Below are 17,406 nucleotides of genomic sequence, written 5' to 3'. Positions count from 1 at the left end.
AAGATGATGCCGCTTCAGCCCCCAGGAAGTGTCAAGAGATGTAAACAACAGTGTGACAATGGACACAACAATACCCCGGAATTAGAGGTTGGACACTGTGGACGCGTGTTCCATAATACAGATCAAGACAAGAGAACAAAAGACAAACATAAATGAATGAATGGATGAATGAAAACCTTTATTGGCCCGAAGAGAATGTGTCTTACGTTACAACACACAAAGACAAGACTGAAAACATAGAAATCAGAGTAGATTAAAATAAAATAAAAAATACTGAGAACAATAAAATAATAATAAAAAAAATCATATAGGCTTATACATTTATTGAAGTTAATCTATCTGAATGTATCTTATTTAAAAGTTGGATGCTTCTTTCTAGGCACAAAGGATGTAACCTGAGTCCTGACGGGAGGAAGAATGGGGTGGAATGGATAAGTCAACTAGGCTAGTAGTCAAGTCAAGTAGGCTAACCTATTAAGTTAGAAGGCCCTAGATTAGTACTCATCAGAAATTTGCCTGATAGTTCTGTTCCAATTATTTTAAAACCTAAATATGTGATTTTGTCCGCCATGTGTTTTTAACAGAAAGACCACCTCCCCAACCATGAATGGCAAGGTATAAACCTACACCTTTTTCCTTAAAGTGTGTGTGTGTGTGTGTGTGTGTGTGTGTGTGTGTGTGTGTGTGTGTGTGTGTGTGTGTGTGTGTGTGTGTGTGTGTGTGTGTGTGTGTGTGTGTGTGTGTGTGTGTGTGTGTGTGTCAGGGCCTCTGCTACTAAGGTTTCAGAGGCCCTAAGCTGTGCTTTGCGATGCGGCAGCAGTCTACTTGGAAGCAGAAGGGAACATAGAACCCTTTAAAACAAAAAAAGGGTCCTAAGTTCCCCTCACTGTAAGTTTCCGAGTTTTCAAACTGTGCCCTTCCCAAAACCATCCCTAAACCTAACCTGTCAGTAATGCAATGTTTCTGAGTTGTAAATTTGTGCCCTGACCAAAACTATCCCTAAACCTATGTCAGAGGTGCAACAACAACCTGTGATTTGTCATGCGGCAGCAGTCTCCTTGGAAGCAGAGGGGTACATAGAACACTTTTTTGAAAAAGGGTCCTCCTAAATTCCCCTGTTGCGGGGAACATAGGACCCGGGGAACATAGGGATGACCCCATTTTGGATATAAACAAAGGTCTATCTGTCCACATTTTGGGGGGCATTCTGTCCCTATAGCGAATGTCCAAGTTAGTCATCTAACTGTACCTGTATACTGTATTCTCCAGGGCATGCTCTGTTGGCAGAAGACATGGACATTAGCACTATAAAATAAATGTAAGTGCTGATGAGCAAACTTGCATCATACAAGTATTTGTGAACATCCCCACCTAAAATTACACCCGTGCTTGAGAGAATATAATAGTGCTATTTCGAAAAGTATACAGTACAATTATGCGCATGTAGCCTAGTAGGCCAACAGCAGAGACGTTCAGAGACTTGCTTTAAGAACTTTTAATTTGATAGGAACGTTGTGAAAATCTTTGGCGGAAACGACTGACTCTGTCAGTGCTGCAGTAACTTCACACCAGAAGCAGATTTCTGTTTTTGCTAGGTCAAGACGAACAATTTTGAGCTGTCGAGCAACATTGGAGCAGAAAGAAACACAACATTTTATTATACGTTCTGATTTAAAAAGCTGGGATGAGGCATTTTCCAATTAACTTTAGTTTATTTAATGGCAGGTATTGGAAATTTCACAGTAAAAAGGAAGACATATTTATTAGACATCGAAGTGCAATAAGCGGTCGACAAATACACTGTAATCTTCCTTAATTTAAAGGATTGTGAATCATTTTAACGTTTGATATTTAATTCGCATTGCAAAGACATTTGCAGTTGCTGTGCAGCCCGCCATCCTTACCTAGTCGGGTTTGGCGACAGTACCGTTGACTAGAGATTTTCGGTCTGCTGCGTTTGTTGCTGAAGCGGCGGGTTGTTTTGGTTAGCGTTAACTTAGCTTGTTGTAAGAGTTTGCTAAAAGCGGGTCCTGAGCGCCTACAGCTTTACTTTCAGTCATTGCAAGGATTTTCCGTGCTGTTGGAAAAATATTTTGGAGGGTTACTCATTGTTTGTGAAACTGAAGGGTCAGCGACCAAAGCGAATATTAGCCCAGTTAGCAATCCAGGCCAGCAACCTTAGCGCCAAACAAGTTCATTGTTTTGAGTCTTGACATATTGCAAGTTGACTTGTGCTGGTTTTCGCGTCAGGGCGATAGCACGCAATACTTCCAAGTTGCACAAAACAAACATTCTATGTAAACATGAAACTTTTGGAGAACTCGAGTTTTGAAGCAGTAAACTCTCAACTAACCATTGAGACAGGAGACTGTCAGATAATTGGACGGTGAGTTTATTGGTTGTCATTGATGTGTAAACCTCCATATCAACAGCTTAGGCCAACTACCACTTGAGGTCCGTCTGATTATTATTTCCCTCATATCTCTGTTTACAGGATCGAGAGTTACTCCTGTAAAATGGCAGGAGAGGACAAGCAGATGTTCAAACAGTTCTGTCAAGAGGGTCTTCCGCACGTGCTGGAGGCATTGTCACCTCCTAATTCCGTGGGAATTAGTCCGAACAAGTGAGTGCTGGTATCTAACAACCATCTACCTAGTCACAACACACCCCACAGTTACAGTTGTCAGTAGAAACTTGACATGTCCTGTAACTGCTTGGCTGTCCCTTTAACATCCAAAATGGTCACGTTTTCCTCCCCTTGTCATCCTGGAAGGCTGAGCCAAAGTCAAAGTGGAGATGAAGGAGAAGGTCCTCTGTCTGACAAGTGCAGCAGGAAGACGCTGTTCTACCTGATCGCCACCCTCAACGAGTCCTTCCGTCCAGACTACGACTTCAGCCGGACCAAAGGCCATGATTTCAGCAGAGAGCCTAGCTTGAACTGGGTATGAATGACTGCACTAATGCCTCAAACTCTGAGCATCTTGTCAAATTACTGATGAGTAGCACAGCACACTTTCCAAGTCTTGTTTCTATGCATTTACTTTTAAAAATCCTATGCAGCATCCTTTCCTAATCACTTAACATCTAGCAAGCATTTCTAGTTGACCTGCAAATACACAATGATATGACAACCCTGTTAGTGTATGGTTATGTATAAGTCAAAGACAGATCAAACTGTCTTCCAGGGAGTAAGAAACAAGCTGGTCCACTTCAGAGAGACAGGGCTAATATGTTTTGCTGTTATCTTATTGTGGTGCAAGCATGACAAAATGTATCCTGTGTGCTCCAGTCATCCTTGGCCCAGTCTCTCTGAAGTGGACCAACTTGTTTTTCACTGACTGCAGTCCTAGACTGTGAGCACCAAAAAGGGTAGAGCTTAAGTGAACTCCTTTCCCATATCTTCCAGTGACTTTGTAAGATGTAACATGACATGGCGACGTGTCTTCGTCATTTCTTCAGGTGCTGAACGCTGTGAACAGTAGCCTGTCAGCAGCAGCCGGGGAGGCTTACAGCAGACTGCAGCCTCTCCTGTGGGAGGCCATCGACACAGAGATCTGCCTCTCTGACTGTGACATTTACAGGTAGGCTTCACAGTTGCTGACTGCCTTATGAAGATATGGATATCACATGAAATGTTCTGAATCAGCTCAAGAACAATGAAACGAGACCAAAGTCTGTGTGTACAAATTTGAAAAAAAAAGATCTGCTAAATCATGTTGCATTCTTTTATAAAGATGTCGACACGTCACGAAAAACTTTGAATCAGCCCAATCACGATTAAACAACAGAGACCAAAATTCAGTTAACTAAAGATGAAATACCATGGCACTCTTAAAAAATATGAAAAAAGTTCTTAGACACATCGTCATACTAGATTTATAAAGCCTAAAATAATGTGTTGTTGAGCTTTCACAGTGACCTTAGCCGTGTGCTGTATGTCAGGCAAAACCTGAAGTAGTTTGTCTGTCTGTGTCATGACAGCTACAACCCTGACCTGGACTCAGACCCGTATGGAGAAGAGGGCAACCTGTGGTCCTTCAACTACTTCTTCTACAACAAGAAGTTGAAAAGGATTGTTTTCTTCACTTGCCACTCAGTCAGGTATGGCTCGCCTGTTGATTTGGGATTATCACCAACTGCTGGTGCATCAAAGTCGAGGGCTTTTTAATTGCCAGCCGCAAATACAGCTTTGGAACAGTAGAAGAAAGTTTGTGTGAACTTGTGTAATAGATGCCAAGTAGCAAAGATTGGTGGTAGAATGTTTGTAAACCTCTCTCTCTAAAGCCCTATTCCGACGGGACTAGTTTAATGGGAGGACCTGGAGTAAAGTAGTAATAACCGGGAAATGTAGTCCCGTCCGAACGCGCCAAGTCAGTGAAGATAGCGGAGTATGTGGGGTAAACTTCACAGCGACTTTTACCTCCTGTAAAAGGGTCCGGAGATATTACCCTGGGTTATACTAATCCCGTCCGAATGCGACCCTATGTAAAGATGTCTGGTTAAGTGCACGAAACGCACAATATATGCGTTCTCTCCAGGCTTGCAAACATTACAGCCTTGCAGTAAACTTTTAGTTTTGCTTTAGGGAGTTGTTCCAAGCTGTGATCGCTGTCAAAATCAGACAGTATGGTCAAACACACTCTCCAAATGAAAGGACACGCAAGCAGACGCATTAGAATGGATTTTGATGGGTTAGTAAACCAACAGGAAATATTTAGAATTGTTCCACGGGACCAAATGCCTCCATGGATGCGCAAGAATGTGCTCAAAAATCAGTAATAATATTGTGGAGTTGGCAAGTGCAGCAGTCTCAGGTGCGTGATGAGTAACCCCTCCTACTTTCTGTTCGTTTAGGCTAAAGTTTCATGTAGTTCCAATGTTACTGAGCTGTCAGCCTAGAGTGGTTTTGTCCCTCTGCTCCCATGGCAAAAGTTCTGCTGTGACTTGAAAGTTGTGGGTTTGAACCCTGAATGGCGTTGGAAGACCACGGTTGCACTCGTTGTAGCCACATTTATACAACCGCGGCAAAAATTGAGAGACCACTTCGAAATGTTCAGTTTTTCTGATTTGCTATGGATAGGTATGTGTTTGAGTAAAACAAACATTGTTATTTCATTCTATAAACTGCTGACAACATTTCCTCCGAATTGTGAAAGAAAATATTGCATTTAGATCATTTATTTGCAGAAAATCTCAAAATGGTCAAAATAACACATAAGAGGCAATGTTTCCAAATCTCAAAAAAGGCTAAGAAAACCAGATGATATTAACTTAAAACAACATAATAGTAATTCCAAAAAGGAAGGAAAAGGCAGAGGCACTCTGAGATTTGAGAAAAATATAAAAAAGCCTTTCATTTAACATGGCAAATTCAGTTTAAAAGCACATAATAAAAAAACATAATAGTAATGTATTAACTTAGGAAGAGTTCAGAAATCAATATTTGGTGGAATAAACCCGATTTGTAGTCACAGCTTTCATACGTTTTGGTATGCATTCGATTACTCCTTTACATTGTTCATGGATGACTTTATTCCAGGCCTGGTGCAAGAATTCGAGTTGATGGCTTGTGACCATCCAGCTTCCTCTTGATCATATTCCAGAGCTTTTCAAGGGGGTTCGGGCCTGGAGTTTGGGTTGACCATGTCAGGGTATTGATCTTGTGGTCCTCCATCCACAGCTTTATTGGCAAGCTGAGTGGCTGGAGCAAACTCCAGGCCTGAACCCCATTGAAAAGATCAAGAGGAAGCTGGATGGTCACAAGCCATCAAACCAAGCTCAGCAACTTGAATTCTTGCACCGGTCCTGGAACAAAGTCATCCAAGAGCAATGTAAAAGACTAATGGAACGCATACCAAAATGCATGAATGCTGTGACTACAAAACAGGCTTATTCCATCAAATATTGATTTCTGAACTCTTCCCAAGCTGATAAATTACTGTTGTGTTGTTTTTACGTTAGTATCAACTTGTTTTCTTTGCCCCTTTTTGAGATTTGGAAAAATTGCATCTTATGTGTTATTTTGACCATTTTGAGATTTTCTGCAAATAAATTATCTAAATGATCTTTCGACATTCATAGGAAAAGTTGTCGGTAGTTTATAGAATGAAATAATGTTTGTTTTACTCAAATACATACCTATCCATAGCAAAATCAGAAAAACGGGAAATTTCGAAGTGGTCTCTCAATTTTTGCCGCGGCTGTATGTATCTTGATATCTTGATCTAACCAACGTTTTCTTTCTTTTCTTTTTCTTCTATCTTTTTTGTTCCTTCTTCTTCTTCTTCTTCTTCTTCCTCCTTTCTTCCTCCTTGCAGTTCGTTTATGGCTCCACGAGACTCTGGCATTGGGAATGATCTGGATTTGGAGCTGGATGAAGACTATGAGGATGGGGAGAGCATGGATGAGGGAAGGTGAGACGCCAGACTCTATCTCCATCCACACACCCAATCAAATGTAGGAACATCCAGGTTGAAAGTGTTTTAAATTAGAGTTGGAGGTTTACAGATTGAATTTTATTGATCAAGTGCAGCTTTATGGAACATCTGACTGACTGGTATTGATATTTAAAGTTGTGTTCATACTTCACTGCCACAGTCGGTTTGTCAATAATTTGTTAGGAGTTAAAATGCATTATCAACACTAAGAAAATCAGCTCTACAAATTGATTTAAAAAAAGCCTCAGCACAGTCTAAGCACATTTTCTAACAGGATTATGCAGCCATACATAGCAGCCTCAATGAACCATATGCACAGTGTCAAGCATCGCTGACTTCAAAGGCCTTTCCAGAAGAGTTGTTGAACATTTGCAGACTTCAAAGAACCATATGAAGAGTGCTGCTGTCAAACATATCTGATTGACTGAACGCCAGCCTCCTGTCATTGTCTCTGTCTGATAACTCACTTGTGTTGCATGTGGCAAGGTGGGCGAACGGATTGCACACTTGTTTCTAAAGTGGGTCTGTGGTGCATTTCTCGAAAGCGTAGTTGCTAACTACATTAGCTACTTTGTTGGTTGCAATGGAATTTCCCATTGGCAATTACCCAAGTTGCTAACTGCTAACAACTACGCTTTCGAGAAATGCACCTCTGGTGTGTTGTGTGCACACAGCACTCCCAGACGGAGCCCCTCTCTTGCTGGCCTTGTTATCAGGCTGGCCCATATGGCAGGCTGTGGACAGGCAGAGGACCACGCTGGTGCTGGTGCCAAGGGCATCATGTCAGGGTGTTCTCTCTAAACAGGACTACAGAGATACCAACCAGAGTGTGGTATAGTTAAATAACCAGTGGCATATGCCAATGTTGTTTGCCACTAAACCTGTATAATGTATCGGAAATGGCACAATATTACAACATGCAAGACTGTGCAATGTATATAATAGTGCAACATTAGCCTAGGCCTGCCCATACTGTCCAGGAAATAGTAGAGTAGAGAGAAGAGTAATACGGCATAAAAATGGCATTGAATTCAAATCTCTGCGGCCTATATGTCTATGCATTGGAGAAACCGGGCACAAAAGAAAAGTGAACACAAGCCGTCAGTCATTAGAATCGCTGAGCGACCTGATTGGTTGCAGCACTGTCCAGTGCAGAGGTAATTTGCGAAGTGCCTGTTAATCTCATCCTCTAAAAACGTTCTATTTATGGCCCTGCCGTGGCCTAAGGTAGGGAACTGTGTTACTACGCCGGCGACCTGGGCTTCAATTCCGGCCCGGGTCATTTGCCGATCCTTCCCCATCTCTCTCCCTACACTCACTTCCTGTCAGAATCTCCACTAAAGCCCCTAAAAATATCTTTAAAAAAAAAAAAAACTTGCCAGATCAAATCAAGTGTTGCCTAGCCATTCTACTTCCTCCGGTCCTTTCCTGTTGCCTGGTGATGCGAGGTTCCACGACATTGGTGATGGAAGTTTGTGGCACAACAGTTGGTCACAACAGTGGTGTCTTTTGCAGGTGTGGAGCAGTGTGTGCACAATGAGGATGAGGAGGAGGAAGAGGAAAGGCCCATGCTGCCGACCATCTTCCTCAGAGGATGAAGATGAAGATGCAGATTCCCAGCTTTTGTGTTCCATTCCTCTGATCTCTACACATGCACGCCTCAGGAGTCAGGTCAAAGGCCTAATTTCACCTTCAGCTTCACCCCTAATCATGTTTCTGCACAGGGCTCAGTCACCCAGATAGACCTGACTATGGAGGTTGTGTTTTTCAGGGTGCTGTTGAACGCACACGCACACGCACACGCGCACACACACATTCACGCACGCACGCACGCACGCACGCACACACACACACACACACACACACACACACACACACACACACACACACACACACACACACACACACACACACACACACACACACACACATCAACACATCTTTCTCCATGCAGAAGTCGGTGCTGTTTAGTTTAACATCTCTGAAGTTACTGACATTCCCACAAGCACATCCATATTGGATATATAACAAGGAGAATTTCAAATGTGCAGTTTTGTCAAATGTCAGCGTGTGGACATGGTGGGATTTTTTGTTTTGTATTTTTCCAACCAGCCGTTGTTGTGGTATCCTGAGTCCAACCCCAGTCCTAGGTGTGGCGTCCACATTCCTCTTAAGGATTTGGACACAGTGTAAATCCTCGTTCCATTTCACCTATTATTCCATCTGTGCTTCACGCTTGTGTTTGCACTGTTTCCTATTTTCGCCTCGTTAAAAGTCATCCAAGCATAATATTTTTCGTCATTCCAAAGATTTTTCTCGAACAGGGTGAAGCAGACTGGTGTAATTTTAAGTTTGAGCCACAAGGAGGCGCTTTCTGTCAGCAACTAAATTTTCATTATTATGATCAGGCATCACCTGGCGTGCAGTGTTCAACCGTATTCTTGAACAACTTTTTATTTTGTTTTAGTTGACAGCTTTTGCTTTTAACCTATGCATATTCTCTTTTTAATGTTGTAGCACATGAACCCTGTTGGATGTTTTACTTTAATGGAACCCTGTTGGATATTTTATTTTTTTCTGTAGATGATGGGCTAATAAAAGAACCACAACGAAAGCTAGTCTACAATGGTCAGGGTTTATTCAACTGATCCTTTCAGTCAAACCTGTAAAGGTTATCCTGTCAGTCTTCTGTCAAGAGAAGCTGAATAAACCTCTAGGCTTTCAGAGCGTCTTGGCAGTCGATCTACATAGGTGATTCACCAAGTGTTTCGCAACACAAACAACTCTTGACATTCATTTATTTCAGTGTAACATGAGATCTTTTAATTTAAACTGTGCTTTAGGTTGTGTTGTATTTAGACGCTGTATTGACGTTTTAAAGATAGCGCGTGGTCCCATAGTGAAGTGTTAATACACAGTATATTCTCAACTCATGTGGTGAGAGAAACGCTGGCTAAGACCACAATGTGACTCACCCTCACTGCTTTTTCCTGCGGCTTTGTGAGGACACCTTGATAAGTCTGCATTAATGACTGTCTTCTTTGTCATCGGTTCCTGATCTGTCAGCAGCCCTTTCTTGGAAATTACAGTTTTATGCGTGTTGAAAAGGGGATACTTCTCTTTCTCCCCTTTTCAGGTTGTGTTGTTGTAAGTTTGTTTTGAGCTGTCCACTCCACACGGCTTTGCTTGTTTTCTCCTCGGCTGTTATTATTGCGGTATTATCTGATTATGGTAATATACCATGACGACCCCCGCTGACTGATTTCATTGTCTGATGTAAGACTCTGTCCAGTGTAGCCACAAAAGGAGTGTATTTTTCATACCGGAGAAGTGTTTCATCATCTTGTTGTGTGTGTGTGTGTGTGTGTGTGTGTGTGTGTGTGTGTGTGTGTGTGTGTGTGTGTGTGTGTGTGTGTGTGTGTGTGTGTGTGTGTGTGTGTGTGTGTGTGTTTTATCAATAGCTATGATGGTGTTTATTATGGTTGTCAGTAACAGACTAAGTAAACAGATGCTTTAGGCAGCTGTTACATCATGGTATGAAAACTCATTTTTTTTTCTTTGCTTCTGCGTGACAGGCAGTCACCAACTTTGTTGACGTCTCGGTCTCAGACAAGGGCTATATGGCTGGGAACTCAGCCGTCAGCATGTTTTCTCCATGCTTTGGTTGGCAGTATTGTTTTCCCCATCCGCAGCTGAAACAGAGGAGCTCTGAGCAGCCAGTCTCGTCCTGTGCAGTGCTGTCAGTCTTGCGTGAGTAGGCCAGGGGGCTTCAGTTCCTCTAGTGTGAACAGATGTGGTCAGGTGTTTGAAGCCAGGCGTGGTGACAACAGCTTTAGCAAAACACGGTGCTAGTAGCGTGGGTGCGAGGCTCTTTCATGTTGGAGGTCCGTGGCGTGGTGGAGTGGACGCGTATTCCCCTGTGTTCACTGTTGAGCATTGCTACCGCTGTTGTGTTTTCTCTTTATTTGCCGTCAGACTCTGAGGCGCTGAGTGGGTGTATGTGGAACATCTAACCGTTGTCACAGACCCCTCTAGAGATTTGTCTGAGAACTTCCTGCAAGATTTAAAATAGCCATTGTTTTTTTTTTTCACCCTTTACATTACCATACTTTCAAAATGTTGGCCAAGGAGAGGCGCAGCACATGCTTGTTGACATGTTCTTGGTCCAGCAGAATTCCTCTGCTATTACCTGTGAGGAGTACTGGTGTCTTGCCAAATGTCTCTTGTGCAACTAACAGGTATTTTTAGATGTGGGTGCACGTTTCTGAAAAGCTACCGACAACTTTGCCCCGATTGATGTTATCTGTGACAAACAAGAGACTGGGAATGTGAAGTAGTCAAAATAAGTGCACCTTGTAGGAATGTACCAGTTTTTTTTCCCTCGAACAAAGTGTTACTGCCCTATAACCCAGCTCTGAGAGAGTACAGTACAGGATGAACATGTTGTATGGAAGTGAGGGGCGACATGTTACAATGTTGAGATCAATTTCTGTTGGAATTGAACCGTGTCACATGACCATTGGCAGCTTTTGTTTGTACTGTATTCTCAAAGATCTGGTCTTTGTTCTGTAATAAAACATGAATATCTTATGTTGTTCGTTTTGTTTCTTGAATTAATGTATCACATCTCTAGTTAAACTTATACCAGAAGTGTCTTAATGATCACAGCCAGAGAATGTACCTCGACTACAAAGTGTTGATTTTGTTCTGTTTGCATTAGTGCGTATCCACAGGAGTAGGGGCTTTCAGAGGGGGTTATGAGGCAATATTTGCCATTTGAACTTCCTGATGAAACCTAGTCATGCTTCCTACCTCTAGGTCTTCCTCTGGCTCATTGATGCAATATCAACTAACTGCATTGTACTCATAGTGAAACTCGGGGTGAAGTCTGGCTCTTCCTGCTGCTGTATAAATATCATTCTGAAGTCATCAGCAGATCTCTCATGACTGCAAGGCGCAATGGCCTTGTATTGTTTTTATAAGGTAAGCGATACGATAGCATGGTATCTTGGTATAACATCTAATGTCCTTAGAAATCCTGTCTTTGAGGTGCAGAATTGCATAGAGCACATGCTTAAATGGATTGAAACACAATTATTACAAACAAAATGACCTTTTTTTTTACTGTATTTGAATTTTCCTTTATTTTTTTTCAAAGTTTTTACTGGCACCAACAAAATACCTTTTATTACTAAAAATACATCCACGTGAATGAACATGAAAAGAAAATGCATGTAGTGTTTTTCGTGATTTTTTTTATAAAACAAAATGTATTTACATTTGCAACAAAACAAAACAAAAAATAGAATCACCGATTTGGTGAACGTGATGGCGGGGCTCAACATCTGCATGCTTGCATCACCACTGAGCACAACTTTTACGACAAGTGTTGTTTATGCCTAACCAACTGTGGGCACGACATTGCACCACCCAAATGGAAAGTTGCTGTATTGGGGAATATTGGAGCGCTGTATCCTTGGGGGGCCCTTGCCCTCCTCCACTATGCCTACATACATAATAAGACAGCTCAAGCCTAGAGACACTGCTGGCATGAGCTGTAAAATCTGAAAGCAACGTTTTTTGTTTTTTTTTCATGCGCGCAAAGATGGCGACATCACAAGGTCTTCCGATTCAGCGAGCAGGGCAAAAAAAAAAGATTTTATACAGAATAAAGAATTATATTAAGCTTTCAAAAAGAATACAGAACTATAACCAACCCTTTAGAAGGAAAGCCAAAGAGAGTCTTCAGAAGAGCTACACTGAAGTCAGTCTCTTGAGTTTGGACTGATGAACGCAAAAATCAGTCTTTGGTGAAAACATTCGCCTCATTTCAACTCAGCAGCCGAGAGAGCAGAAAAGAAATCAACTGTTCAACTCAAAAAGGCACTTTTGACTGGTCAGATCAGGATGTTTTATCCACTGCAAATAATGTAAACAGTAAAAACAAGAAACAACGATAACAAAAAAAGGCACAAATTGTGCATCAAGTACTCCAGGATTCAAGTTTAAAGAGGTATCTGACAGCTGTCTACGATTTTTTTTGTTTTTGTTTTCATAGTTTTCTTTTTTTTAACAGCTGAGAGTCAAACCGAGACTAACGCATATTTCAGTGTGTTGAACAACCAATGAAATCAAAGCCTGTCCTAGCTCAGTGTGAATACTGCTGAACGTAATGCATTTTCGACAAAACAACAGTCGCATGAGTTATGACTGACGTCTGGAAATCCTGCTTCTGTGACTGCTTTATCCACCACAACTGCCAAGTGACTTTTTCCTGGCTGCGCTTAGCTGTCTGCACTGCAGCACAGATGTCATAACAACTTTGAAAAACTTTTTTTCCTCCTTTTTCAGAGGGAGGTTGGATCCAGTCCCCCAGTCTAACTCAGAAACACTTTTCTCTGTTCACTGCTGCAGACACTGCCGTGGTTTAAAAAAAAAAGAAACTATTCTAGCTAGTACCTGACAGGTCCGTTCACACATCACTCACGGCCTGACACGGAGCAATGTGTGACGGTAGCTGAGGAATCTTCTTGCTGCTCCTCCTCCTCCTCCTCCTCCTCGCGTCTCTACCCCGTGACCTCCTCCTGCCCTCTGATGCAATCCCCACACTCTTGTTACCTCCGGGGAGAAGCTAAGGAACGCGGAGGGGAGCAGAGCAGCAGGGAAGGGAGGCGGGGTTGGGGGGCACCACAGCACCATTCCCATGTATGGCTGCCTGGCTGGAGGAGTGTGAGAGCGTACGTGTGTGTTTGTGGAGGGAGGAGGAGGAGGAGGAGGGGGTGGGTGAGCAGGGAGGTGTGACTTAACGTCTTGAGTCTTTTTGTTTTTTTTTGCTTGTGGAAGTCTCTGTCTGTCTTTATTACAGATAGTCCCCACTGTCATCGACACCACCATTACTACTACTACTACTGCACACAGAGTCCGGGACCACCTGGTCCACACAGTTCCTACTGGAGCTGAGCTGGTGGGGGGCCATAGGCGCCTGGCCTCCCCCCCACAGCAGCCAGGGGTGCTGGAGGATGTCCCCCGCCGCCAGCCTCTCCGAGGGCGCCTTGCGCAGCATGCAGCAGACCAGGGAGCGGGCGCGCGGCGACAGCGTGTCCGGGATTGTGAAGGTGCCGCGGCGGATCTTGCTGAAGAGCGCGGCGGGCTCTGCGTCCTGGAAGGGGTAGCGTCCCGCCAGCATGGTGTACAGCACCACGCCCAGGCTCCACACGTCCGCGGCCTTGCCCGAGTAGGAGTGGCGCGCGTTGAGGATCTCCGGGCCCACGTATGCCGGACAGCCGTGCTTGTCCGTCAGCGAGTCGTCCTCTCCGCGCAACAGGCACGAGTCCTCCAGGTTCTGGAGCACCAGCTTGGTTCTAATGGAGGGAGGGAGGGAAAGAGATGGAGAGGGGGGGGGAGAGGGAGATACATGGTCATGAGAAGTTCTGTAATATGTAGTTGCACACACTGTTTTTGAAGTTGCACACATTGTTTTTGAAGTGATATTCTATTAAATGTTTGAAAGGGAGGGGGATGGGGGTCATGAGGTCTCTAAGAGGTAGTTGTTTGGAACTGATGGCATTTGACATTTATCAGCTGCTGTGCAACACTGCAATTGGAAACTGTACTCAATGGCGTTTCGTTTGATGCCATCAGAGGGTGTGGATTGGATTAGATGTACTGTAAGTGTAGATGTAAGTGCAGAGGCAGTTGAAAACAAACACCGCCCTGCATCTTACAGTACGGTATTGAGTATCTTTCAGTGTTTGAAACATCTACCTCTATGATCTTCCAAATCAAACCTAAACAGAGGCAGCTATTTCAAACACTTACTGAACGTGTACAAGATCTATCCAAAAACTGAAATCAATCCACAACAGACAAATCCGAAATCTCAACCAACCTTTGTGGGTTGGTGAAGACGAACTTGCGCAGCTTGAGGTCGCGGAGCACGACCCCGTTCTGGTGGCAGTGCGCGACGGCGGTGGCCATCTGCGTGAAGAGGCGCACGGCCTCCTCCTCCTGCAGACGCTTGCACGTGCGCACGTACGAGTGCATGTCGCCGTAGTTGCGCTGGAAGAAGACGTAGACGTTGTGCTCGCCCGTGATGATCTCCGAGATGCGGCTGATGTGCTCGTGCGGGCACAGGCGCGTGTACGGGGCGATCAGCTCCTGGTACTTCTTCATACAGAACACCTGCAGGCAGAGAGGAGTGGGGGAAGAGAAGGAGGAAAAAAGACATTCTTTAGCATCTATGCGGAAATGGTGTATGCATAGAATATGCAAATCATATGTGGTACAATAGTTGTGATGGAGAAAAGCACATTCTTTATAGAGTTCTACAGTAGGTATGAATGGTGTAGGAATAGCAATGCATGCACACACACGTGATGCAATGTCACATGTAGTACCGGTCTGGGGGGTTTCAGGGTTTGATTAGCCAGTGATGTGCATAGGTATTAGATGGGCTGGTTAAAGTGAGGTAGGGTAGAAAAGGAAAGCAGAGGCACTCAAGGTTGCAGTTTTTATGCTGCATTTATTTGGCTACAGTGCCCATGACGTTTTGGCCCATATCTACTTCGTCTAGATATATCAAGAGCAGGCTGCAAGGGTAGAATTACTCAATTCCTCTATTAATGCCAAGGGAGATAAAGGTGTCCTACAGTAGCATAGTACAGCATAACATGAGGGTAGGACTACATGCAAATGAGAGACCCCCAACCCCCCCGGCTGCAGGTCAGGGATGGGCAGGTGCAAACTGATGACTAGCGGGGGTCTGATGCTGCCTCAGCATTTCCGAAAGTCTCCTCTCCTCTCCTCTCCCCTTTCGCTGTACTCTACTCTGCTCTACTTTCACTGTTTGTGTCTCATGTGTTTAGAAATTCTGGGGGTGAAAAACACTGCATTGATCACAGCGCCTCTCTCTCGGTCTCTCTCTCTCCGTCCCGAAAAAACAGCTCCGGGCAGTGTTGTTGGCACACAGTTCCTATTAAATAAGTTCTATTTAAAAACCAGGACATGAAGTCCTTCCGACAGGTCATTTTCCACCCCACCACTGAAACACATGAGAGCCCATGCACAGCTAAACAACCAGCCAGTGTTTGCTCAGTGGGTACAATGCATCCTGTACACCTTCATCCATGACTGAAGTGCCCTTGTGCAAGGCACCTAAAACCCCACACTGTTTCAAGCAACACACTGCAACCATTGCCCTTACCCATAGCCTTATTACAGTGTAGTAAATAAGTAACTGTAGATAAAAGTATCAGCGTATCACCGGATAGTAAGGGGTATAAGGGGGGTATGCATTGATTGGGGGGGGGTCCTTTGTATCAACACTGTTACTGTTAAGATGTACCTTTTGTGATCTACTATAAAAAAAACATTGATCAAAGGCATCAGCTAGAGCAGGCGATGTAATGCTCACCTTGCAGGTGTATTCTTGCTCTGTGATCCTGTGCACAGCTCTGTAGGTGTGTGTGCCTTCAGTCAGCTCCAGCAGCACGTAGGGCCCTATGTGGGAAACGCAGTGCTTCTCTGGGACAGGGGGCCCGTGGCTCTGGGAGAGAGGCCGGAGGCATGGTGCGAGGCCGGGGGAAGGGGTCTGGCTCAGTCTGGGACGCTTGCATTTGAACGCGTCAGGGTCTTGGGGGTCTTCAAAGTCCACTCGTTTCAGGCGCAAAGGGAGGCTGGGAGTTCTGAGGTTCAGGCTCATCTGCAGGAAAACAACAAGGCACACACAAACACGTGTGTAAGTTGGATGTGGTTGCTTCCAGACAAATCTTTCTTCAAAAGGTTAACTTTTGGTCCTCAATACAACCTAAGCTCTGACACACGCATTCCTCCCACCCTAATGAGGCTAATTCTGCAATGTGCAATTGACGGTATAGGGAACATAGCTCAAAATAAAACTTTCATATGAATCACATCCGTCCAAATAAGGATTAGTCTATAAAAGGTCTCGTTTATAATTAGTTTGCTTTGAAGCAGTTGAACAACGGATGAACAACGCCGGGTGATGCATGCATTACTCAAGTTACTGTTCATCCCTTTCGAAATGCAGCACAGTCTGACTCAGATATGCCGTGCCGTCTATGAAAAAAAACATTGCGCGAGGACGTCATAAAATGACGCAAGCCTCTAGTCTGAGTGACACCGCTGAGTCTGTCTGTAAATGAACTTATGGGCAAGGGCCACAGAGTAAATAAATTACAAATAGTTTATAATTCTTTAACTTCTACATGAGTACTTCTCCACTTCTTAAATATTTCTAGATAACTACATGCGAGTGCGCGGCACGTTTACGCGCAACAGCCTTTAGTAGTTCCAAGTATTCCCAGAAACCAAACAAATGTATTTTATGACCACCTATAAAATTTAACACAGGAAAGCCAACGGAGCGCCAGATACTGTTGATAACGAAACTAAAAGTGCGATATGGTAGCCTATAGTGCACCTAATTGCAATATGGATAACCCTTACCTCGCTTGACTATGAAGACAAAGGGATCAGCTCCTCTCCAAAACAGAGAACAATGGTATGGCAAGTCCGCTCCCTTGAGCTAACTTGTCAAAAGGCCATTCTCTGTCGTTCTCCCAAAAATGAAATAAAACACAGAGGTGAAAAGTTCCAAAACCAGGTGGCTGGCGCAACTTTGCTTGTCTGGACAAAGTAGTAGCTCGAGTCGTAGGCTAAGTTGTAAGTGAGTCTCACTCCACTCCAGTCTGTCTTCAGACTATTTGGCCATTCACAGTTCACTTCTGATTACCGCTATATATTATTCAATGGCAAGAGAGCGTGTTTTGAACACACAGTTAAGTGCGGTATTTATTTTCTCATCCTGGAAAAGAGCAAGGACTTATGGAGTGCAAAACCACAGGGTCGGGCTGGCGGCAATTTCACCGGTGTTCGCTCGTGTTGTTGTCTCGGTGTCTTTGTTCCCCAACTGGGTTGTACAATTCCCGCTGAATGACTGCAGCTTGCG

The 17,406-nt window shown here is 43.9% G+C and overlaps 2 protein-coding genes across 2 annotated transcripts in view; one reads left to right on the top strand and one right to left on the bottom strand.

Annotated features, from left to right (window-relative positions):
* Nucleotides 1-1,551: 1,551 nt before the first annotated feature.
* maf1a (MAF1 homolog, negative regulator of RNA polymerase III a) lies at nt 1,552-12,880 on the top strand. Its single transcript, XM_063215576.1, has 7 exons — nt 1,552-2,386; nt 2,495-2,623; nt 2,774-2,942; nt 3,460-3,581; nt 3,982-4,101; nt 6,318-6,413; nt 7,953-12,880. Exons 1-7 carry the CDS (start codon nt 2,304-2,306, stop codon nt 7,975-7,977), a joined length of 744 nt encoding a protein of 247 aa, XP_063071646.1. The 5' UTR covers nt 1,552-2,303; the 3' UTR covers nt 7,978-12,880.
* Nucleotides 11,699-17,406, bottom strand: part of trib3 (tribbles pseudokinase 3) — a 6,078-nt gene continuing 370 nt past the window's right edge. The window contains exons 1-4 of the mRNA XM_063215575.1: nt 16,905-17,406; nt 15,850-16,137; nt 14,326-14,618; nt 11,699-13,798 (exon numbers count right to left, since the gene is read on the bottom strand). The exon at nt 16,905-17,406 is cut by the window's right edge and continues 370 nt beyond it. Coding sequence (XP_063071645.1) covers nt 13,297-13,798; nt 14,326-14,618; nt 15,850-16,137 — 1,083 coding nt within the window. The 5' untranslated portion in view covers nt 16,905-17,406 and the 3' untranslated portion in view covers nt 11,699-13,296. The remainder of the gene's footprint in view (nt 13,799-14,325; nt 14,619-15,849; nt 16,138-16,904) is intronic.

The sequence above is a fragment of the Engraulis encrasicolus genome, chromosome 14, assembly GCF_034702125.1.
Source record: "Engraulis encrasicolus isolate BLACKSEA-1 chromosome 14, IST_EnEncr_1.0, whole genome shotgun sequence".
Taxonomy (NCBI): domain Eukaryota; kingdom Metazoa; phylum Chordata; class Actinopteri; order Clupeiformes; family Engraulidae; genus Engraulis; species Engraulis encrasicolus.
The sequence above is the reverse complement of the archived record's forward strand: the minus strand, read 5'-3'. Positions and strand labels throughout refer to the sequence as shown.